This window comes from Lepidochelys olivacea, assembly GCF_965140295.1.
Source record: "Lepidochelys olivacea isolate rLepOli2 genome assembly, chromosome: 2".
Taxonomy (NCBI): Eukaryota; Metazoa; Chordata; order Testudines; family Cheloniidae; genus Lepidochelys; species Lepidochelys olivacea.
Window position 1 is genome coordinate 90,468,066 of NC_140412.1, and position 23,743 is coordinate 90,491,808.

The 23,743-nt window shown below is 40.1% G+C and overlaps 1 protein-coding gene across 1 annotated transcript; it reads left to right on the forward strand.

Annotated features, from left to right (window-relative positions):
• The first annotated feature begins 558 nt into the window (after nt 1-558).
• On the forward strand, nt 559-22,526 carry NAPG (NSF attachment protein gamma). Its single transcript, XM_084620948.1, has 12 exons — nt 559-732; nt 3,278-3,345; nt 5,760-5,844; nt 6,762-6,779; nt 8,048-8,078; nt 12,126-12,235; nt 12,378-12,444; nt 12,988-13,058; nt 15,975-16,053; nt 16,907-16,986; nt 18,091-18,220; nt 19,300-22,526. The coding sequence occupies exons 1-12, from the start codon at nt 677-679 to the stop codon at nt 19,447-19,449; spliced, it is 945 nt and encodes a 314-aa protein (XP_084477074.1). The 5' UTR covers nt 559-676; the 3' UTR covers nt 19,450-22,526.
• Nucleotides 22,527-23,743: the final 1,217 nt, after the last annotated feature.

A 23,743-nucleotide genomic window follows, 5' to 3' on the forward strand; every position in this document is an offset into this window, starting at 1 on the left:
CATCAGCTGTTCCTTAGACTGGTCAGAGGTTATCCTGCAGTGCAGCCAGGAGCACCCTGGGAGGCCCCCCGGGGCAGAAGTGGGACATGAGAGGGGCTGGCCGAAGGAAACGGAGCACCACTCACCCAGCAGGTCTGGGAGCCCTGCCTGGGCGACAACAGCTGTGGAAGAGGCACCAAGGGGGAGATGAGGCCAGCCACGGTGGAGGCCATAAGAGACAAGGGGGGTACGGGGAGAGCTGTGAAGCCTCAGGTGAGTTGGGCAGACCAGAGAGCCACAGCACTAGCACTGCCCCTGAAGCCCCTGCCGCAGGCCCAGCTAGCAGCGACCAGGCAAAGGGCCCCCTGACTCTGCCCGCGAGGCGACGAGGAGGTCTCGACACAGCCCCGCAGGGCCCTTGCGGCAGCACGTGGCCCGCGCGCCCTCACGCCGGTGTGCCGGGACTGCGCACGCGCTTAATCTCCTGTTCCGATCCGGCGCGGCCGCCGGGCGTCCGCCCCAAACCAGTAGCCCCTCCCCCTAATGGTAGACTCCGTCTACTCCCCGCGCAGGCGCGTGGCATCAGGCCCCGCCCCTTATGTCTGCTGATGAGCCCTCCGGCTTTCCGTAGCCCGTCTCTCCTTCCCTGACGCAGGTGGAGGTTTCTGTCGGGTGCAGACGGGCCCGGCCCGGCGAGATGGCGGCGCAGAAGATCAACGAGGCGCTGGAGCACATCGCCAAGGCGGAGAAATAGTGAGCGCGGCGCGGGAGGCCGGGCTGTCCCTGCCCGGGGTCCCGAGCAGGCCGCGGGCCGGGCTGGAGAGTGGCTGCGCCGCTCGCTACTGGGAGAGGGGTGGTGGGGAGCCGGGTCTCGGGCGTTCGGGGTTCCCCGTGGCTCCGGCCTGTCGTCGGCCCCAGCCTTCCCGCTCCCCCGCGGCCGCGCGCCTTGGGAGCTCAGCCCCGCGCACCTTCGCGGAGAGAACTACAGCTCCCAGAGTGCCGTGCGCGGGTCGGGAGCTGTGGGGCGGCGGTCAGAGGGACTGGGGGGCTCCAACGCGAGGAGGGCTGGAGGCCACGTCTCCTCCCCTCCTCCTCCTCCCCCGCTTCCCGGGCCTGCCCTCGGGAGCCTGGCGGCGCGCGGGGTGGCCCGCAGGGAAGGTGCGGCGCGGGCACTCGCCTGGGGCCTGCTCCTCCACCACTAACTCCCCGTGCGACCTTGCTCAAGTCGCTTGGCTTCTCTGTGCCTTAGCTCCCCGCCCGTAACACGGGGTGCTGTGAGAACAACCCCATTAACAGTGGGGCGTGTGGTCACAGAAATACCCTGCGTGGTAGCGGGGCCCTGAGCTCTCAGAGCCCCCCTAATCCTATATGGGGGCAGTGACAGGCTCCTCTGCTAGAATGACTGGGGGTAGGTCCTTCCCCACTCTGAACTCTAGGGCACAGATGTGGGGACCCGCATGAAAGACCCCCTAAGCTTATTTCTACCAGCGTAGATTAAAAACTCCCTAGGCACACATTCTCCCTTGTTCCTTGGGTTAAAGTAACGCTGCCACCACCAAGTGATTGAACAAAGAACCAGGGAAAAGGACCACTTGGAGTTCCTCTTCCCCCAGCAATTCCCCCCCCCCCAGCCCTTACACCCACTTTCCTGTGGAGGCTTGAGAATAATATCCTAACCAGTTGGTTACAAAGTGATCAAAGACCCAAAACCCTGGGTCTTTGAACAATGGAAAAAATCAGTCAGGTTCTTAAAAGAAGGATTTTATTTAAAGGAAAGGTAAAAGAATCACCTCTGTAAAATAAGGATGGAAAATACTTTATAGGGTATTCAGATTCAAAACACAGAGGATTCCCCTCTGGGCAAAACCTTAAAGTTACAGAAAACGGGAATAAACCTCCCTCTTAGCACAGGGAAAATTCACAAGCAAAACAAAAGATAAACTAATCCGCCTTGCCTGGCTTACCTATACTGGTTGCAATATTGGAGACTTGGATTAGGATGGGTTGGAGAAGATGGATTTCCGTCTGGCCCCTCTCAGTCCCAAGAGAGAACACCCACACAAAGAACACAAAAAAAACCTTTCCCCCGACCAGATTTGAAAGTATCTTCTTTCCCCATTGGTCCTGTTGATCAGGTACTAACCTGGTTATCTGAGCTTCTTAACCCCTTACAGGTAAGGAGGAATTCTAGGCTACCCTTCGCTGTATGTTTGACAGGGGCAGTGACAGGCCCCTCAGCTAGAATGATTGGGAGTAGGGGAAGCCTCTTCCACTCCCCTAGAGTCTGAGACAGATACTAGGAGTCTAATGGAGAGAAAAGGGAAGCGGAGTGATGCTTCGGAGGCAGGTGAATGGGAGAACTAAGATGAAGAAGAAATGCAACAGAAATAAAAACTGAAAAGAGATGAGGTGGGAAACTCGTGACTGGCTTTTGTTCAAGCAACTTTAGTGAAGCTGTGCTCACACCAAACTTATTTTGAAAGCAAAGCATTTACGTATAGCTACTTTTGTTCTTTGTTGAAAGAGGATGATGGCACCAGAAGGCTACCACCCAAGATTGGTACTGTTGTGTTGAGGACAGTACAAATGCATTAGATGTAATCATTGCTCCAAAGAGGTTATGATTCAAGTAGCCAAGAGAGACAAACACTGCAGACCCATAGTTTTCAACTTGTGGTCTCTGGACCTCTGGGGGTAGGGGGTGGGGTCTGCAGACTGTGTCTGAGATTTCCAAAGGGCTCCGAACCTCCATTTGAAACTTCTTAGGGGTCTGCAAACGAAAAAGGGTTGAAAATCACTGCTATAGACAGACAATATAAACTGCCAGAAGTACAACACATGATAGTTAACTTTTAATTCCAAAACCTCCATCCTGAAACAAGTTGTTCCACTATTGCTTAAAAAAAAAATTACTTTCCTTCCAAACCCCCCTCTCAGCAGAAATAATTTGAGGCTTATCCTGAAAAGAGAGGGAGAAATTACAGAACATCCAAAGGGGCCAAACATCTGTTCCTGTTCTGATCCGGATGGAGCAGTGAGGCCCAAATTGTTGGTCCTTACTTACCATAGTTTCTGGCAGTTCTTTGCCATTTCTCTGTATCTCACGTGGATGGGTGAGGGTGATTTCTAGTGAAGTCTCGAAGGGGGTAGGAGGCAGTGGCCCCTTGCTAGCCTGCCCCCTCTTCCTTCCGCATTGCCGCCACTTGAAACAAAACCATATATGTTGACAGCGGGAAGAAGAGTTTCTCGTTTCAACCATTTATTCATTATTGATGGGCTTTTGATTTTTGCATTTCAGCCTGAAAACTGGATTCTTAAAGTGGAAACCAGACTATGATAGTGCAGCTACTGAATATGGAAAGGCAGGTATGTATGACTGTATGTGGGAATGCATTTTATAGGTTTAAATAATCCAGTAATTTAATCTTAGATAATATTTTGGATGTCATCATTTTAAGATGTTGTCTGTAAATCTGTAGATGGTTGTGAGGGCAGGGAGTAAAATAAAGAACCAAATCTTTCTAATTTTACTATGAAATACATTGCGCTTATGTGTTTCGAATATTTATTTGAAATGATTAGAACTAATAACATGTAAACTGAATCTCAGTGCAAATCACAATTTTAAATATCTTGCTTGTAAAATATGGTTGAACACAGAGTTAAGTCGACTTGGATAAAATAGTTAGGCATAGTTAAATTCCTTTCTTTTCTTTTCTTCTTTTTTTTTCCTGTTTGTAAATAGGGGCTTGATATGTGTGTGTGTGTGTGTGCGTGCGCGTGCGAGCATGTCCACTCTGCATGGGAATCCCTGTTGTCTTCAGTGGGAGCTCCATGCAAGGAGTGGTAAAAGAATTGGACTTGAGTGAGGAAGGGAAACTCCTAATGCTGTATAGAGGCAAATAGTGGAAACCTCTGCAGAAGTGACCTTGACTTTATTCATTCTTTCTCTGCTTTATAATTTGTTCAACACTAATTTATTTGACAGACTTGACAGAGAGAATGTGTGTATGTAAAGTTTGTCTGTTGGATACTTTGAAGGTGCATGCTATTTAAAGGGCAAATATTTCTCTCTCTCTTCCTGCTTAGTTGAGGTTGATGAGGATGAGGGGAAAAATCTATCAGATTCCTCAAGGTTAATGCTTTGCTGTTGGCTCTCTGATGTACCCTGCTCCATTTCTTAAAAATCTTTTGGAGCCCTGGGACACGGATGGTTTTCTTAGGATCCAGTTGTGTTTATATGGTGTAACTTTCCATTGGTATGCATGCAGGTGATACTCAGATCTGTCTTGGCCTTCCTATTGCAGTGCCATCCTGGGTTTGCCTGATTGCTGTCTTGGATACCACTGAACTTTGTCAAATTAAATCTCTTTTTGCACTATTCCTCCTTCTCCCCTGTCCCTCCTGCCTTCTCTCTCTCTCTGACTTTCCCCCCACTTCTCTTCCCTTGAGCTCTTTGGGGACTCTTGTCAGTGGTCTTATAACACCATCTTCAAATAACATTTTGGTGCTCACTCATGCTTCAGATTTATTTTTGACAGCTATCTCATAGAATCATAGAATATCAGGGTTGGAAGGGACCTCAGGAGGTCATCTAGTCCAACCCCCTGCTCAAAGCAGGGCCAATCCCCAATTTTTGCCCCTGATCCCTAAATGGCCCCCTCAAGGATTGAACTCACAACCCTGGGTTTAGCAGGCCAGTGCTCAAACCATTGAGCTATCCTCCCCCCCTCAGTGTTCTGTCTTGAGTTTTGTTTTGTTGAATTTAAATCTCTCAATATTGACTCTTTTTCAGTAAGATACTGAGCAGAAATTCTACTGAATGCTTTTGACATCTTAGTCTTGAGGATTTCTGCTCTTTATTTGCAAGTATCCCGGAAAATGTCTCACTAATATAAAATGTAGCAGCCCAATTCTGTTTGATTCATTTTTGTCTAATCACGTTGTCCGCCTTCCAAAATCTGTTTCTTCCACTAATAGCATCTGCAGCATATCTTTCTAGCCTATTACACTTTATATTCCCAGTCGCTCACCACATATTAAATTCTTGGTTTTGTTTTGGTAAGTCATCAATAGCAACTGCTGGGGAAAAAAGATGTGTGTGGGTGTGTGCGTGCGCTCTCCAGTAGTGGAGTTGAGCTGAGTCTGCTTTGATTTTTTTAAAATCCTGATTAAATAAGTATACGGTTGCTGGTTAGTTAAGTTTCTTTATATTATAATGTGCCCAGAACTAATTATGAAGGCTGGCATTTATTGCAGGTACACTTTGTTGTTGGCAGGGATCTTGATTTAGAAGGAAAACTGCAATTAGGCATCACTTCTAATGTGTTAGAACCTTAAAATAAACTTATTTGGCATCATTTCTAGTTAGTGAATGGAAAGGATACTGAAGTACAGGTATTCAGCTGAGAAGAGAGGCTGACTATAGTGAAAATCCAATTAGCTTACATTATATAGAGGAAGAAAGTACTAATAATTTAAGAATGATTCTTATGAGCCTTGATATAAAGTATAATAAATTGAGGAAGAATGTAAATACTTTCATTATGGGGCATATTTTTAAAGATATGGGGCATAAAGGTGCAGATAGGCGCGTAGTTGGATTTTTCAGAAGTATCTAGGCAGCTGACTCCCGTTTGAAAATCCCGCTACATGCCCATCTGTATTTTTAGGTGTCTAAATATCTTTTAAAAATCTGGCTTTGTGTGTCTTGAACAATAGATGAAAGAAGGAAAATGGCAAAACATAAACACTTTTTTTTCTTTAATTCTTCTTTGTAGGTGTTGCTTTTAAGAATGCCAAACAGTTTGAGCAGGCAAAGGACGCCTATTTGAGGGAAGCTGAAGCACATGCAAATAATAGAGCGTATCTTTTCACTGATGGTTAGTTCGGTATTCAAGGAATCAAATACCTGTTTAGCAATCAGAACTGGACTGAGGGGAGGGGGTGGTGTGGAAAGATGTAAGAGACAAACACAGACTAAATATTAAGATTTCTTAGCTAACTTCCAAAATTCATTTTAAAGAATGTTTCCTTGAGGGCTTGAATTCTATCTGGTGAATGAAAAATAAGAAGCCCTACGGAGCAGGAATGGTCGTCTTATTTTGTTCGGCCAGTCTCTAGCACAGTGGGACCCTGGTCTATGATTGAGGTGCCCAGGTACCACTCAGCACATATTATTAACAGATTCTAGCGTTTGCTTTCTGTTCCTTAGATTTCCTTGAGATTTTTACTTTTTGAAGGGTTTTTTTGTTTGATGGTGGGTTTTTAAAAAAATATTTATTTATTTTGCTGCAAGTAGGTGACTTAAATGGGATCTCCTTGTTTGTAACATGGCTTTTAAATTGAAGACATTTCCATTAGGGAATGTGTGCTAGTTTTTTTTTTTAGTTAATTGTTTGCATGGTTTTTGCCATGTGGTGCCTACAAATGGATGCTACGCATTAAACATACTGCTAAAAGATTAGCTAACATTACGCTATCTAACACAATGTAGTAACCAAAGCTCTTTTTAAATAAATGTATGTAATCTAGTTTCGTCAGCTCTTTCATAGTTGGATATGTTGAATTTTATTTTGCCCTAATGTTTATTTAAAACAAAAACAAAAAAACTAGCATGCACACGTATCAGATTAGTTTTGCCTCCATATGAATGTTATCTTTGGTACTAGTATTTAGATAAAAGTTCAGTTTGCTTAATCCTTCAGTAAATTATTTTTGATATATAATTACCTGTCAGGTTTTATGGCTTGTATCCTTAACTTTGGCTCTGTTACATCCAGTCTCTTCCATGCTGCCAAGTAAGTTTAAATTCCTCAGTTAATTTGATGCATTTCCCAGTATGCTATGTGTATCTAAAGATGGGACTATTTAAAAAATACATACACTGGGGCTAAGTCTGCTTTCATTAAATGGCAAAGTTTCCATTATTCTCACTGGTTCATGATCAGACTTCTTAGTGGCTTCATCCTGGAAAGCTTTTGAGACTCTGCAAATCCCATTGAAGTAAATGGAAATTAAGACTTTTTAGCACCTATCAGGATTAGTTCCAGTATCTCTTGGATTGTTCATCAATAGGATATTACTCAGGATCTGCTTATTTCATTTGAGTTTTTGCTTGCTGCATGTATGATTAAGGTAATAAATAATTTTTCTCTTCACATACTTGAAATTTCTTCAATGTCTCTAATCACCAGAATGGTGCTCTATAATATTAGCTGTTCTTAATTCTATTAGTAGATTTTTTTGTTTGTTTGTTTGTTTTTCATGCCACTGTGGTCTAGTCTGTGTAGTGGAAACACAATCAGACCTTTCCTACCCTCCCATTCCTCCAGCTCATGGCAAAGAGTGAAAAGATTGTCTGATTAGTTTGACGCACTGGTGCAAAATTTGCCACACACAGTACATGCTATAGAAGCAGGAAGGTATCTTTGGTCTGGGCTGGGAAACATATAGTCAAAAGCACTTGATCCATAGAAGACAACACTGTCACAGTCTCGGGGATACTGTTTATCCCCTCTTTGTGGTTCGCTCCAGACTCTGGTAGGCCATCATTCTTCCAACCCTTCAGCAGGATTGGAGCCCCATTGGATAAAAGCGTGTCTATTTGCTAGATCAAAAGAAGGTCCTGATATAAACACAGCTATTTATTTGTTTCTCAGTGTCTGGAAAACCCAGTTTCAATCAGTATATGCAAACTAGCACTGAGGGTGGTATGTCTTTAGAGTTACTTACAGTATTAGCAACTGGCCTTAATCATTGTCCACTGTTTTTAGTTTGTGAAGTGTTACGACAGCTGCTCCTCCATGGAGTTGAATACAATCATACGCACTTTATTCATGAACGTAATAAAGTGGTCCCCAAAGATGCAGCAGGAGGTTGCAATATCTGTCACTAGCGCACAAGTTAGAAACTGTCGTTGTAAATAAAAGCCACGTACGGTGTTTGAAATGTATGTGTCGTTACGATTCACCATTAGCTGATGTATAGTAGCTCTTGCTACATAGCAAGACATGTCACTTCATCTCACTGAAATAACACTGAGTAAACCTAACTTTTTTCTTTGTAGAGCTTATGAACAAGCTGGCATGATGTTAAAGGTATTTACTGGTCACTTTATTTATGTGTTTGTTTCAAAACAATAAGAAGTCTCCCATGGACAGTTGTATTTTAAAATATATGCAGTTTTCAACTTGCAGCATTAGCATTAAAGTGGTGCTAGACTTCCAGTGTTGACCTTTTATTGTTTCCCTCCAATAATTTTCAATGATGCAACATTCTTTCCTGGTTGAAACTTGATAAATCAAAATCGGGAGATGGGAGGTTGAGTTTAGTATGTATGTAATTACATTTCTCTCTTCTTAATAATGTACTTCATAGTCGCAGCTTATTTTTTTGGGTTCAGGTAAATAATAGTGTGTCCTGTTGTCACTTACTGGAGATACATCCTGAAAGGGACAGGAAATTAGATTTGAACTTGAGATTTCTTCCTTCTGCTCTTATGAGAGGGGAAGGGGAGTTCACCTGTGTAGAATAATCAAGGGACACTACTGTCTCCTTCCAATGCTCCACAGAATCAGAGGGCTATTCCTGTGTAGATCCTGTACTTCTATATTGGCTCTGCGTGCCTGTAGAGTTGTTCTTCTATGAAATTTTCCCAATAGAAAAATGGCTAATGATGACAAGGTCTTTGTTCACTTCTGAATTCCTGGGAGTTGGCAGGTTGATGGTGTTGCAAAGAGCAACCAGTCACATGTTCTCTCGTTGTGGCATCTGACTTCTGCAGAGATAGTTCTGCTAAGTTGAGGGGGAGGGAGGAGTTGTTACCTATTTTATAGTTCTGCTCCAGCTCCACAGACTTTCTATGCTGTATACAACAGGCCAAAAATATAAGAAATCAAAGAGTTCTTGTAAATGTTTGAGAGTTTTTCCTGTAGGAGGCATAGGCATGTGTTTGGATTAATATATTATTTCCGTAAGAAGCAGCAAAATAACATTTCAGCCCCGGACCCAGAAGTGCCTGGAAGCTATGGTGTAACAAGACAACTTCACGCTCCATCTATCAAATGCTCATTTCAAGGCAGATGCAATAAAGAACATACATCAATAAAAATCTCTTTACGTAGGCCAAACTCATTTGCTTTTGCTAGCTTTGGTATGGGACAGCCTATATGGTACATAATATTTTACTTCATGCCATTTGGGAATTGCCATAAGGTAGAATTACTTTGCAGTAAACACACTAAGGCGGCATTAACTTCTTTGGGTATCCCTCGATGCGAGGATATCTGCCAAGGGGGTTCATTGTGTCGCCATGTGTTCTGTTCCGCGCCAAATCCTCCCAGTTTGCCTCCCTTTTTAAGGTGTACTTTCAGGATGTCTTTGAAGCGCTTTCGCTGTCCTCCGCGAGCCCTTCTTCCCTGCCTTAACTGAGAGAAGAGTACAGTACTTGCTTCAGGAGGCAAGAGTCAGGCATACTTATACAGTGGCCAGCCCAGCAGATTTGGTGTTTTATGACCTGCCCTTCTATACTGCTCATGTTGGCTGCAGAGAGAATGCTGATGTTAGTGCGTCCATTTTCCCAGCTGATCATGAGAATCCTCCTGAGGCAGTGCTGCTGGAACCACTCCAGCCACTTGAGATGTTGTCTATAGGTTACCCAGGTCTCACACCCATAGAGAAGGGTGAGGATGAAAACTGCCTTGTAAACCAAGATCTTGGTGCCTGTTTGCGGATCTCTATAATTGAAGACTCATTTGAGTAGTCTTCCAAAGGATGTGCTGGCACAGCGGATCCTGTATTCAGTTTCTGTGTCAATGCTGGTTGTTTGGGAGAGGTGGCTGCCAAGGTATGGAAAATGGTCCACATTTTCTAGGGGTTCTCCACTGATGGTGATTTGTGGAGTACAAAGAGTAGTTTGTGCAGGTAAGGGCTGGTAAAGTACCTTGGTTTTCCCGATCTTGAGAGAAAGAGAGACCGACCTAGGCTGTGATAGGCATCTGCAAAAAGATTTAGGGTACTTTGCAGGTCGGCCTGTGTGTGCAAGAAAGACACAGTCATCTGCATAGTGAAGGTCAGTGATGCCAATTCTCAATCTCGGACGTCTCCAAACAAAATCTAAGATCATGAGGAGTTAACCATCCATATGATACTCAATCCCGATTCGATCAGGAAGGCGGTCACAGATGAGAATCAGGATCACGGCAAGGAAAATGGTTAAGTGTGTTTGGAGCAGTGACACAGCCCTGCTTGACACCAGTGCGAATGCTGAATGGTTCAGTCTCTGAGCCGTTGCACAGAATGGTGGCAGTCATTCCATCGTGATGATGGAAATGAATTTCTGTGGACAGCCAAACCTACACAGCACCTTCCATAGGGCATCACGATTGATAGAGTCAGAGGCCTTGGTTAGATCGATGAATGCCATGAACAGTTCCTGGTGGTGTTCTCTTTACTTTTCCTGAATATGTCATGCCACGAAGATCATGTCAGTTGTGCCTCTGGATGGCCTGAAGCCACACTGTGATTTGGGAAGGAGTTCTTTGGCAAGGGAGCAAAGGTGTTTTAATAGCATCAGGGCAAGGATCTTCCCTGCGATGGAGAGGAGGGCAATACCTCTGTAGTTCTTCTGCAAAGATTTATCCCGTTTCTTGAATATTGTAACAATGTTGGCATTCAAGTCCGGTGGAATTTCTTCGCAGGTCCAGATTTTGTTGAGGAGTTGGCAAAGTTTGTGCTGGAGCATTGTTTAAAAAGCCTCCGTTGGGATGCCGTCTGGGCCTGTTGCCTTGTGATCTTTTTTGCCTGGGTGATGGCACGCTGGACTTCCTCAGAAGTCGGGGGATCAGCAAGGTGTGCCATTGCTGAGCGTTGTGGAATAGACTTGATGGTGTCTTCAGAGACTCTGGATTCGTGGTTTAGTAGGCTATTCAAGTGCTCCTTCCAGCATTGTTTAATGGCTGCATTGGCTCCACCCTCAAGGACAATCTTGGAACGTAAGGGGGTTGGACCTTTGGAGCTTGACCCATATGTAGCTTTTGTTGCTTGAAAGAAGCTTCTTGTGTCATCTTGACCTATGAAACCCTGGATCTCAGAGGCCTTCTCTTGCCACCACTTATTTTTGATGTCACACAGTCTCCTTTGGACTTCGGCCTTGAGCAGGTGATAAGCCTCATGTTTTCGTTGGTTAGAAGAATCATTTTGCCAGTGACAGAACGCAGTTCTTTTCTGGTGAATTAATGCTAGGATTTCCTTGTTGTTTTTCATCAAACCAGTCTTGGTGCTGATGAGTGGAATATCCTATAGTTTCATCACATGCACTGTGATTTGTATGATTTTAACATACAAAGACATTGTTAACAGACCACCATTATATAACTCGTGATCCTTCAGTAAGCTGACGTATTATAGTTCTTGGTGACAACTCCCATACCTTAGCCCTTCTGTTTTAGCTCAACATAAATCTTGTAGTCAACAGAAATTAGTTTTCTAATCACATTTGCCACAATCCTGTTAGTGATTTTGCATGCAATAATGACTTGATAGCTTTGCAGTTTATTGAATGCGTTTAACCAACAGTTGAAAACATCATTTAGGGGATAGAAAATCAATGTATAGTAAAATAAGCTAATTAACCACCATAAGCCAGTTTTTAGAGAACTCAAAGCGAACTTGTAATCCAGACGTTGATCAGTTAAACAGACTTTCAGAGAATCATTATTTCAGGGTTCAAATCAAGTACTACAAAAAGTCTGTATATATGTCCACTTCCGATGATGTGCCCTCCAAACAAATTGTAAAGTTTGGCTACCAGGGAACTGATTTATTTATTCCAAAAATGAAACGTGACAAAGGGAAACAAGACTGGCTGCTTTGGTTTTGTAGCTCCACTGCGTGAGTGCTCATTCAGTGTATTCCATTATGTGGCTAATGCAAAGAACAAAATCAGCCAACTTTTCTGATTTATCATAGGCAGGTGGCGGGAAAAGTAGGATGAGATGCTTGTTTGCACTGTGGATGTTGTAGTTTACATTGTGGGGAGCTGAACTCTACAAATGTAATGCTATGCAATACAGAATACTTCCATTTGGTCTGTTGTATATTAGCATAGTTCCTGACACTGTTGTTCTCCCAACTTTTTCTTACAGGAGATGCAAAAACTTCCTGAAGCAGTTCAGCTGATTGAGAAGGCCAGTACGATGTACCTGGAGAATGGAACACCTGACACAGCAGCTATTGCACTGGAACGGGCTGGAAAGTAAGCCTGCAGTATTGGTAGCTAGGACAAATCCCAAAACATTGGTGCTGCCTTTTTATAGACTGTTGTGTGAATACTGTACTAGGAGAAAGCTTTACTATCTGAGCTGAATAATAATAATTCTGGCTTGTATTTATTTCAGGCTAATAGAAAGTATGAACCCAGAAAAGGCTGTACAACTCTATCAGCAGACAGCATCAGTGTTCGAAGTAAGTACTACCATTTTAATTTGAACAACAAAGGAAATAAAGGTTGGTAAGGAAATAAAGATTGAGTACAAGGAAGACGTTTTCAAGGTCAGTCAGCCTAAAATAGCTGCACACAGATAGCTGTAATGTGAGGTTTAATTTTGAGCTCTGTCTTGTTCTTTATCACAGCAGTGAGTGAATAATGTTGCACAGGAAGTCACTCAGCTCCTACTGGGATATTTAATGTAAAGGTGCAGAGTCCAGCATTGCTCCTTCCCTACCAATACTCCATCCCCCACTGTATACGATCTGAATTTAATCTCCTATACAGCTTCCTCCCACTTCTTGGGCAGTCCAGCGGGAGGGAGCTCTGCAGCAGTTCTGTGACATTGGAAAGATGTTACACAGCAGAATGCTGATTAAAAGTAGTAAGGCCATGGGAGAACCCCACACTGACCTGAGCTCAAACCTTATGTTTGTGTTTCATTTACAAAAAGGAGAGAAGTTGCATAGAATTAAAGCCACAAATGTGTAAAACGTTTTGTTTTTGTTCTGCACCTTTAGAATGAAGAACGTTTACGGCAGGCTGTAGAATTGCTAGGGAAGGCCTCAAGACTTTTAGTCAGAGGACGCAGGTATAACTTTTTATGTTCTGAAAATCTATGTTTTCCTCTAAATATAATTGAAATCTTTACTGCTGAGTTTCACGGAATCTACATATTGCCTCTTCAAAAGTCACTATCTGGAAACAGAATATTATGTTGGTGCCTGTCAGACTAAGATCCAGTTTAAGTTTCTGCTGGCTATACCTGAGTGCTGAAAAACTCATCTGTTTTTTTCTTGTTTTGTTTTTTGGCGCTATAAAATGTTTAGTATTTCTCTAATAATTCAGTGAAGACCAATTACGAATGATTGAGAACCTGGTGTGGCTCATCTCTAAAGTTCTTCATCAGTGTGAATTATTCCCCACAACACTGGGTAGTAAGCACTTTAGATTTCTCCATGTGTTAATTGTGTAGAATATTAAGTAGGGGAATTAAGTGACTTACCCAACCAAAGCAACCCATATGCGGGTATCTGATTCTGAATCAAGGGTGAAGCATTTGACTTTGAATCCTCAGGTTGACCTGTTTTTCTAATTCTGTTGGTTAGTAGTACCAAATTGTACCATGATTTAGCATAAACATACATAACTACAACCAATAGCTCACTATAAGTCTGTCTTTGAGTCTGTGTTCCTAATTAAATTTTGTCAAGCCTTGAGTGTGTGCTGTAATTGTGAGCAACAATGATAATATAAAAGGAAAACCCTTATATTACATGGGTGGAAGGACTGTCAGCTGAGATGTGTACATTAATGTTTTTGAGACTAGCTTGATTGTCATACTGATTTATAGAGGCCACATTGTGTCTGATGTCACTTGGGGTTTGGAACATCAAGTAACTTGCATATCATTAAACAGAAAATCAGTTTGTTGTGTTTTCATCATCAGTCACAGTAGCAGACTTAAACATAATTTGTGTGTGCAGATCAGGGAGGTCCTACTGTACTTCTGTGGATGTCATTGATGATTCTGCTTCAGAAGAGTAGTAGTCTAAAATATCCATATTCTTTGAATGACTATTTTGTGAGTTTCAGTGAAAGAAAATCTTTGGTAGGGAAATGGAATTATGATTGCCAAGAATTGTGAGATGTATTGAATCAGTTAGCTGCCATGTGAAGTCCTTAGTAGTTATAGTAACTAGAAACTTTCATCCAAAATAGCTTGATTAATTCGAGTATGAAGTTGGTGATTTATAGCTGACAAACGTAATCTGAACCTCTATTAGAGAGGCTAATGAAATTTTAAATCCTGTGCTTCTTGATTACATGCCTTTTCCAAAACCAAGCAATTCTTTTATGCTTAAAAATGTAAAATAGTAGACCATGAAGGTGGAGTTCCTAAGTTCTCTTAAATGGCATGGTTTTTACATCCATGTTACAAAACACTAGTAAGTACTCTGATAAATTTTAAATGTATGCAAAACTTTAAAAATGCCTCTCCAGGGTACTAGGCAGGGTTATTGTCCTTTTTTGCAACCTGAAATCAACTTCTCTTTTTGGTCTGAAAAGACCCACTTTTGTACTTTATTAAAAACATTTGTGTTCACATTGAAAGTATATTTATTTCTCAGGCATAAAAAGGATGGAAAACTTCGACAGTCGTGCTAAAGTTTGAGTTTCACTCATTTTGTATGTAGATTATGATGAGCGTGTATGTATGTGTGGTTTAAAATCTGTATGCAGGGGAGAGTCTTTTTTAAAAAAAAAAAAATCAAGATAGTGCCAAACCTTCTCACATAAATTGATGTTTCAGTAGCTGACATTTGTCCCTTCCAGTGCCAAACCAGTGCTCCAGCTTGATGCTGATACTGTGCTGCTAAAGGTGTCACCTTTTGGATGAGATGTATCATGAAGGTCCTGACCATGTTTGTCCTCCTTAAATATCCAGTGTGAACTCTTGGGTCATTAGCTTTGATGTACTTCCTACCTAAACTGACTCTGCAGTTTCAGTTGGATACAGTGTTTACTTCCTGTACAAACGCTATAGTGTTGTGACTTGTAAAATAGTTGCTGTATTTCAACACTATGTGTATGTACGACTGCTTGGTTGGAAATATTAGCTCTCTGTGGACTTCCACTGCCTGAAATGATCCTTGCTCAACATAACTGATCACCAAGATATTTGCAAGTAAATATTCCATTTCCTTTCTGTTTTGCATTATTTGGATTTACACCTGTAGGGTGCTGAACATCCTAGTGGGATCCAGCAAGCATTTAAACACCAGTTTAGACCAGAGCTCAGCTCTGTACAGGAATGAGCCCTGTCTGCGTCTCTTATGCAGTTTTGGGTACTCACAATTCATCACCATGAGTGTTTTTATTTAAAAAAGTAATGTGCACTGGATTGTGACTTTCTTCCGTGAGTTGGGTTGACTTCAAAGATTACAGCTTTTGTTTTCACATAGGTCTGGGACCTGGCAATGACAGGGACAGAAATGCTAGAAAAGTATAGGACGTACATGTGTTGGTGCTCTGATTAGCATAAAATTAAACTTTACTGGCATGTGGCATGGATTGCTTTCAAACTGAAGCACTGATTTCTGGATTTCACTCTAGTATTTTTGTCTGGTAACTCAAAAATAACAGGATTTCTGAAAGATGTGTATTTTTTTAACCTTTGCAATGTTACACTGATTCCATCAAGATTGAAGACCAAATGAAAACTTTAAGACTCGATAGTTTAGATTACTTTGATTCTTAATGCCAGTGGATTTAAACAAAAACGGTGTCTTGGGTTTTTTTTGTTCAGTCTGGAGGAAAAAAAATTGATTAGACACAAATATGAACTCTTTTAATAGGCTTCATGTGGACTACTGAAATGTCTTTACAGCTCCTGTGCCGCCTTTACCACCTACAAACATTAAAATATGCACATCATAAGGCTCTAATCACTGGTTTCTTTACACTGGTTTCTCACACTTCCTTCTATGTTTGTTCTTGTTTCTAGATTAGATGAGGCTGCGTTGTCTATTCAGAAGGAAAAAAGTATTTATAAAGAAGTTGAAAATTATCCAACATGTTATAAGGTAAAAGACCTGAGTGAATGTTTCTTTCCTGTTTATAAAATAGAAATGCGCAAAGGGAAATTGATAGGCCTTTGTCTGCAGCACCTCTAACTGAATGGCACTGTATGTCTTGCAGTCCAGGATAAACTTCTTATTGGATGAGCACCTCCTGGATGGCTAGCCCCTCCTTTCACCCACCTCCTTAACTGTCTTGTATCAGCATAATAGTCTTGAAAATGCTGCAAATAGTTGTTGTGGATCATCAGAATGGCTTTTATAGCTTTCTGATCTTCTTGAAAATGCTAAAAGATAAAATATCTTTGTAGGTGAACCTGCAAATACAGTTAAATTAAATAATTCTTTGGGCTATGTGGAATGGGAGATATGTTAATTTATTTTCTAAATGTATGCTGATGGCGGGAAGTGGGGCTAGATATTTTGAATGCAATAACTTTTTGGACAAATGATAAGCATATCTAGTCAGAAAATCCTAACATAAGCAAAAAATTGGTTTGTGGTTTCAAAATTCTTGTTAGAATAATTTTGTCTTTCAGTTCTAAATTTGTAAACCTAGGTTCAGATAATCTAAGGTTACAACCGAATTGGTCCACTTTGATCTCTTCCTCTACACTACTTTTAAAAAAGATGGGACAGATCCATAGCCGGTATAGATCAGTATTTTCAGAGCCCATCACTTTTTTCATTTGTGAATGTGGAGCAGGGAACGGTGTAGAGCAATTGTGCCATTGGTTGTAGTGTTCTTTTTACACCTATCCTGAGCAAGCAACAGGACTTTAGGTATTGAATTCATAATAGAAGTTAAATATCTTATATTTGGTTACTAAAGAGTGATCAGTCATTTCATTTATTTTAGAAAACTATTGCTCAAGTCTTAGTTCATCTTCATAGACATGACTATGTTGCTGCAGAAAGATGTGTCAGGGAAAGTTACAGGTAAGGCATATATTTGCCCCATTGTTTTCAAACTTAAAATTTGGTTATGTTGAAGATTGATATGAATTCATCTTTATTAAAGAGCCATGTGGCAAGTCTGTATTTCCACAGGTTTGAATCCTGTACTCTGTAGGTTTGGTTTATGGTACAACAGTGTCTTTTGGAAGACTACCATTTGAAAAACATTTGTTGTTTTCAAATGGTCAGTTGTAGTTATTAATATACTATTAGTTTAATAGCAAGACATACATACCTTAAAATAAACAATGAAAATATTTATATTGATTTTACTTTTTGCTTAAAAATTAAACAGCTAGAAAAATTTTGTTCAGTTCACTACTCTCCACTTTTCTGTTCCTTCTTCCCAGATTATCTGTTTGCTTAGCTTTAATAAAAGCTGAATAAAAAATACAGGGTTGTTGCTCTTGGCGTTCTTTCACTAAAAATATTTAATCGTTTTAAGTGCTGCCTCATTTTAGTATCTGTCTCTTTCATACACTGAACAGAGATGGATTAGCTCTTGTACTATGTTCAGTACTGATAGGGGACTTTTTAATTGTTGCCAATTGAATTTACTGCTTTTATTTTGTGTTATCATTTTCTTGCCACTTTGTAGCTTAAGACCAGATATCGTACATTTTTTTAAAAAATTCTAAAGATAATTAAAAATGGATCATTTTTAACCTAAGACATTACCTTGCCTAGTCTCAAACACTTATGATTCCATACATGCACTGTAAAAGGAAAATATTATGACTAGTTAACAGAAACTCATGAGATTTAAGGCACTTCTGTCATCTGGGACCATGCAGACAACTAGTCCCAAGCAGAGAACTAAACATTTTTTAAAAAATTGATGATCTGTTTATAATTTGCATGGTTAGATGATCATATAGTAAAAAATACATTTTCACGCCATTAGGCATTTTTGTTCAGCCTGGGTTTTGAGATTTATTTAAGCAATACCATAAACTTTTATAAACACAAGCCTTACAGCTGCCTGTCCCTCTACTCTTACTCAGTAACATGTAAACATAGACAAATTGTTGCGTGCTATGAGTGGACAAGTTTAAATGTTTTGAATTAACTTTTTGTTTCCTTTAGTATACCGGGATTCAATGGAAGCGAAGACTGTGCAGCACTAGAACAGCTTCTAGAAGGCTATGACAACCAGGACCAGGATCAAGTTTCTAATGTCTGTAACTCGCCACTCTTCAAGTACATGGACAATGATGTAAGTTAGCATTTCATGTGGATTTTCATAAACTTTCTACCTGGTAAGAAAGAGAGAACTGTTGTGGAGTTATTGTATGTTTTGTCCTGGATTTGCTCTCCCCACCCTCCAGCTTCTCATATTTTCCACTTTACTGCTCACCACTTGTAAATTTTCACATTCCTCTGATCTTCCCTCTTATCTGGAAGGGTCAGAAGAATGAGCAACTTATGGCATTCGTAAGTCTGTCTGAAAAGTTGGCTGGAATATTGTTGAATAGCATCTGAGTTCAGTTCCCTTCTGTCCCCAACATGCGCTGAAAACTCTGCAGTCAATGCTTCAGCTCAGAAATACAGTACTGTTTGTACAAGTCCATTTTAGCTAGAAATCCATGTTAAGCACCTTCAGCTTTTATTGATATCAAGAGGAGTTGCAAGCACTGCTCAGTTCTCAAGAGTAGTCCTGTAATTTTACAGTGAGTTACCATGGCCATTTGCTATTTTAAAGAAAGATGTCTTTTTTCCTTTCAAGAAAATACTTGCTATTTTTTAAAAAAAAACCACCTGCATATTTGCAAATTGTAGAAAGACAGGCAGTAATAGAAACTTCTGATCATCCTAGGGTAGGTTTTCTAACTATTTATTTTTTCACCTAATATAACTTTAAAATCTGAAAAGATGATGCCATCTTGATTGAAAAAGCTTCTGTAAAAGACTACTTTGGTGGTGGTTAGATAAAATATGCAGTGCTGCACATTTAAAAAACTGCATTGATGAGACTTGCTTATCTTAAACTTCTAGTCAATTGTACTGTGCAACATGGCAATGATTATTCTATAAAGGAGCAGAATCACTTTAACAGAGAGAATAGTGCATGCATTAGGTCTCTCTCTTTTTATGCTATTGGAACAGAATGTTACAAAATAATGGATTGTTGCCATTTTGAGTGCAGTCAATAGACTGAGGCAAATCCTGCTCACCTTACTTAGGCATGTAGTCCCATTTACTTCATTGTGATTCTTTCTAGAGAAAGGCAAGTAGGATTTGGCCCTATGACAATGTTGACACTAAACCTGTCATAATGTTGTTGTTTGTTGTCAGTATGCCAAGCTAGCTCTTAGTTTGGCGGTCCCAGGAGGAGGAACTAAGAAGAAATCACCAGTTACTACACTGGACAAAGCAGGAGGACCGGCCGCAGTTGGCTCCCATGCTGAGGAGGAAGATGATGAATATTCTGGTGGACTATGCTAGTTGTAAACATGTTTAATGTTAAATATCAGAAATATTGCTGTTTGTGGATGTTGAGCATATCCAAAGGTACCAGAATTACCAGCGCTTCATTGCACTCATGATATCGGAATGCTAATATTGACTTGACAGCTTTTGGGTACTATTACAAAAAAGCATGATAACCCACCACTTGTTGAAGCATTTCTGGATTCCATTCCGTACATGGTAAGAACTTTCTGAGTCACTGCCTTCCTCTGACTGAAATATCTGAATAATATTGTCTTCTCTAAAGCACATAGGTTAAAAGAAACTAAATCAGATTGGGGAGAAGTATTGAAACAACTAGAGTTTCAAATCATTGGATTCTAGAATATTTTGACTGGCTCTTCTGGTTCTCTATAACATGTTTGTAATTTCTTTTCACTTTGGCAGTTTTAAAGGTTATTCATCGTGGTGTAGTTTTTTGCACATTGAGTATCTGAATAAAGAAGACAAACTCCAGATATTTATACAAGTTTAAGCTGTGGGGTGTGGACCTTTCCATTTATTCTGAAAACATTTTTACCCTGTAGAGGGATTTGTTTTAAATGCCTTATTTTTATAAGCATTATCCAGGAGTGTAAAAGGGTGTGGAAAATAACTAGGACAACTGATATGAAGCCATCTTGCAAGTTTCTTCAGATACCTATGGGAAAATAATGGGGCTCTCTTTCACCTAAAGAAACAATATTCTCAAGAGATCTTTGGTGATACATTTGCATGCAGATTGAGATGCTGTTTGTAATGTACATATTGCAAAGGAGAAAGGAGCCAACAATAATCAATTGAAAAGACTGCAGATAGATGTATTGTTTGCCGAATATAAAGCCCTTGCAGAAAAAGAAATCAGCAAAAATCTAAGTGAAATGTAACATTGTGGAAATAGCTCAGAACACAGTTCTTCAAAAATTTGAGTTAATTTAAATTTGGAATCAGCAGTACTCTTCTACAATTATTTAAAGCATAATGTAGCCAGTAAGTGGTCTGTTTAGCATTTTCTAGCTTTGGCCCAAAGTTCCCATTAATAACCCATCAAAGTTATTTGAAAAACTTAAGTGTAAATCATCACAAAAATCTAGTGCGTATTCTTCAGGATCAAACTAAATTTGACTACTCCAGTTTGACTATTCCATGCCTAATAGGTGACCATAGACTTCAATTCTGCAGAAATTTCTACGGAAGAACCCATGAAGGACTACTATAGGATGAAGTCATTCAGAATCTGACGGGGGGGAGGCGGGGGATTCATGATATACATGGTGCACCATGACTCCTAAATTGCAGTGAGCATTAGACCAGAAAAAGGTATAAATGCTAATACTGTGGCTTCTACCTTGTTAAGGCATCAAATTATTTCAGAAATTTTGAGAATTCTTGAAACAATTCTGTTAAATGTACAAGTGTGAAAAAGCTCTTTTGAGTCGATATCTGATTTAGGAATGTTGTGAAAGAATGTGCAAACTTTGAATATGTACCACATTGGTCAGGCAAGGCTAGTGTGACATACACTGTTGATAGAATAAAAGACTCAACAATGGGAGCTTCTATGTTATGCTAGGATAGATGTTTTAAAAACTGGTTCTATGTGCCCAAATTGTGTTGTAATGGACTGAAGCTTGGATCTGAAATGCGAAGTTGTTTGAAAATACCCTTTTAGTGCTGAGCTTTCCTCGTGTGTGTGTGTGTGGTTTTCGTTTTGTTTTTTGTTTTTTGTTTTCTAAATTGTCACATTATACTAGGGTCATGGATATTGGAAGTTTGCTTGCACACCTTGACTTCTATAAAATTTGGCAAGTGTGAGTGTCTTGCTTTTCTGTCAAGACTGGTGAGAGGGCTTTGAAGATCTGTGACTTGTCCTTTGAATGGTACTAACAAATATAACTCTTGGAATAGCTTACTCTAATGAACTCAATAACTTCTGACTCCTTGACTGCTCATGACATACATTATGCTCTAGAAGAGGGGCTCTTGTAGGATATGATTGATGTTCCCAGTACTTTTGTGTGAGGACAACTTTAGTGACTACACTGGGAATTTAAGACTACCTGTTACACACAACCTGGGATATCTGAGGAAAGGGAGTGTGACATGCATAAGTGAAGAAAATTAGTGTATTTGTATATGTTAGTAAGACAAAAAGTAGTGCAGTTTTTGTTTAAACTACCCCAGTGATAAAACACTAATGTGTTGTGTAAGATAAGGCTACAAGTCTATGCATTCACTTCTGAAACAAAGCACTTTTGTAGCATCTGTTTTTTGTTGTCCAAAACGATTTTAGACACTAACCACTGATTTTTTCAAAGTATTATGGTGAGGTTTTAGCTTGACAATTCCTTCCATGTTGATAGAGGTTTCCCAACTAAAATTCATGTACTGATTAAGGAAAGTTAAGGGCAAAAATTCGTTGTACTATGCTAGCAAAGCTCATTAAAATGAAAGGGACTTGTATGCATCAAAGAGAATAAAAATTTAATATTTGATTGCAATGTTGCTTTCAAGACTGAAATATGAAAAGATGGCTATGGTTGAAAACTAGATAGGGGGGAATAGATTATATAAAATAGACTATATTAGGTAAAAGTGTAATAGGAATGTTACTGCCTTTAGTAAATGTGTAATTGTAAACAGATGTGTCTATATTACATATTTAATGTTTGTTTCTACTTTCCAAAACAATTGGTACTTTTTTTGTAACTTATCACTTAAATAATAAGTTAAAGTGAAAATATACTGTTTTGCAGTAAGAGAAATTATTTCCAAAAATGATGCCAACTATTTAAAAACAAAAGAAAGTTTGTATGAAGATGCTGAAATATTATCCATTGTATGTGAAGTCAGATGATATATAAATTACCTTTTAATATGACTGAATTTGTATGACCAGATACAGTGTAAAGTGTTCATACAATGTGAAACTGTGCTTTATCCATACCTTTTCCAAACCTGTGAGGTGTATTAGAGTATGAAGCGTATTTGTAACAGCTCTGCAGATGCTGCCTCTTTCGGAAGAGGTTCTATGTTTCACCAATATAAAAATAAAACTTGAAATTACAGACTTATGCTAGCTTTTCCTCTGGTGGTGATCAGCTGGACTTCCAATTTCAGCATGAATTCCTTTGTTGGATAATCGCAAGAATCCATTTCTTCTAAATAGTACACAATTGCGGCAAGTGTCATAATGCTGCATGAAAGATGGTAGAAGAACTAGAGCACATTAAATACTGTACATAAATCATTTAGAATATATGAATCCACAAGTAGAGTTTACAAATTAGTATTCTGTTGACTTCATTTGCCAGATCTGTATTGGACATCGATAGTTCTGTCATCCTACAAAATTACATTTCATTTGTGTTCTAAAAATGTGAAGAGGATTTTTTTTATAGTTTGTTTTTAAAATAATGCTCTTGGAAAAAATACACTGTTTTAGCCTAGGGGAAGAATCGATTTTTAAAAGGTATTTTGTACTGTATTAGTAAAAACTAAATCCAGTTATTCTTCACATGACTGAGTGTGGCTAACTTTTTTAGATGCATCTGGCTAATGCTTTCTTTGCTATTCCTTTACATCAGGAGAAAAATTGCATATTTGCTTTTACCTTTCAGATACAACTCTGCGTTAGATAATTAAGATGAGTTTCATTTTAATTCCTGCCTCTCTGCCTGCTCTCCCTTCTGGTGGCTGTCTTTCCTATCTTGCTTCCCTTTCTCAAGAGCCCCTCAGTGCTGTGTTTTTAGTCCCCTTCTACCTCTACATTTTATCCTTGTGTGATTCCATCTGCTCCCATGAATTTAAGCTATCCTTTCCACACCGACTCATAGATTCCAAAGCCAGAAGAGACCATTGTGATATATAGGTTGAAGTAGAGAAGTGCATCTCCATCTCTCACTGTCTCAATCTAGATGGCTCACTGTCATAGAAGTTGTGGAGGCCTCTGCTCAGAAAACCAACTTTTGATGCTAGCAGTCTTAATTATAGATCTGTTTTTTAGCCTCCTGCTTTTATTTATTTTTGAAAGATTATTGAAAAGGTAGTAGCTTGGTAACTCTTGCCATTTTTGAAGTCTTCAGGCATCCTTAATCCTGGTCACTCCGGTTATAGGCATGGCTATGGGGTAAAAACTGCACTGGTATAATTGCTCTCATCCTGGCAATGGACAGACTCTTCTGAATGAAATTCTGGCCCCCTTGAAGACATGGAATTTTGCTCTTGACTTCAGTGGGGCAAGGAATTCACCCTTAGTTCTTTCAGATCTGTCAGCAGCCTTTGATACCAC

Excerpts from the sequence above, each read along its gene's own strand:
- NAPG (XM_084620948.1), top strand. The coding sequence starts at position 677 with ATGGCGGCGCAGAAGATCAACGAGGCGCTGGAGCACATCGCCAAGGCG. Across the intron at positions 13,059-15,974 it reads CTTTTAGTCAGAGGACGCAG|ATTAGATGAGGCTGCGTTGT; the intron begins GTATAACTTTTT and ends TCTTGTTTCTAG. Across the intron at positions 16,054-16,906 it reads ATTATCCAACATGTTATAAG|AAAACTATTGCTCAAGTCTT; the intron begins GTAAAAGACCTG and ends CATTTATTTTAG.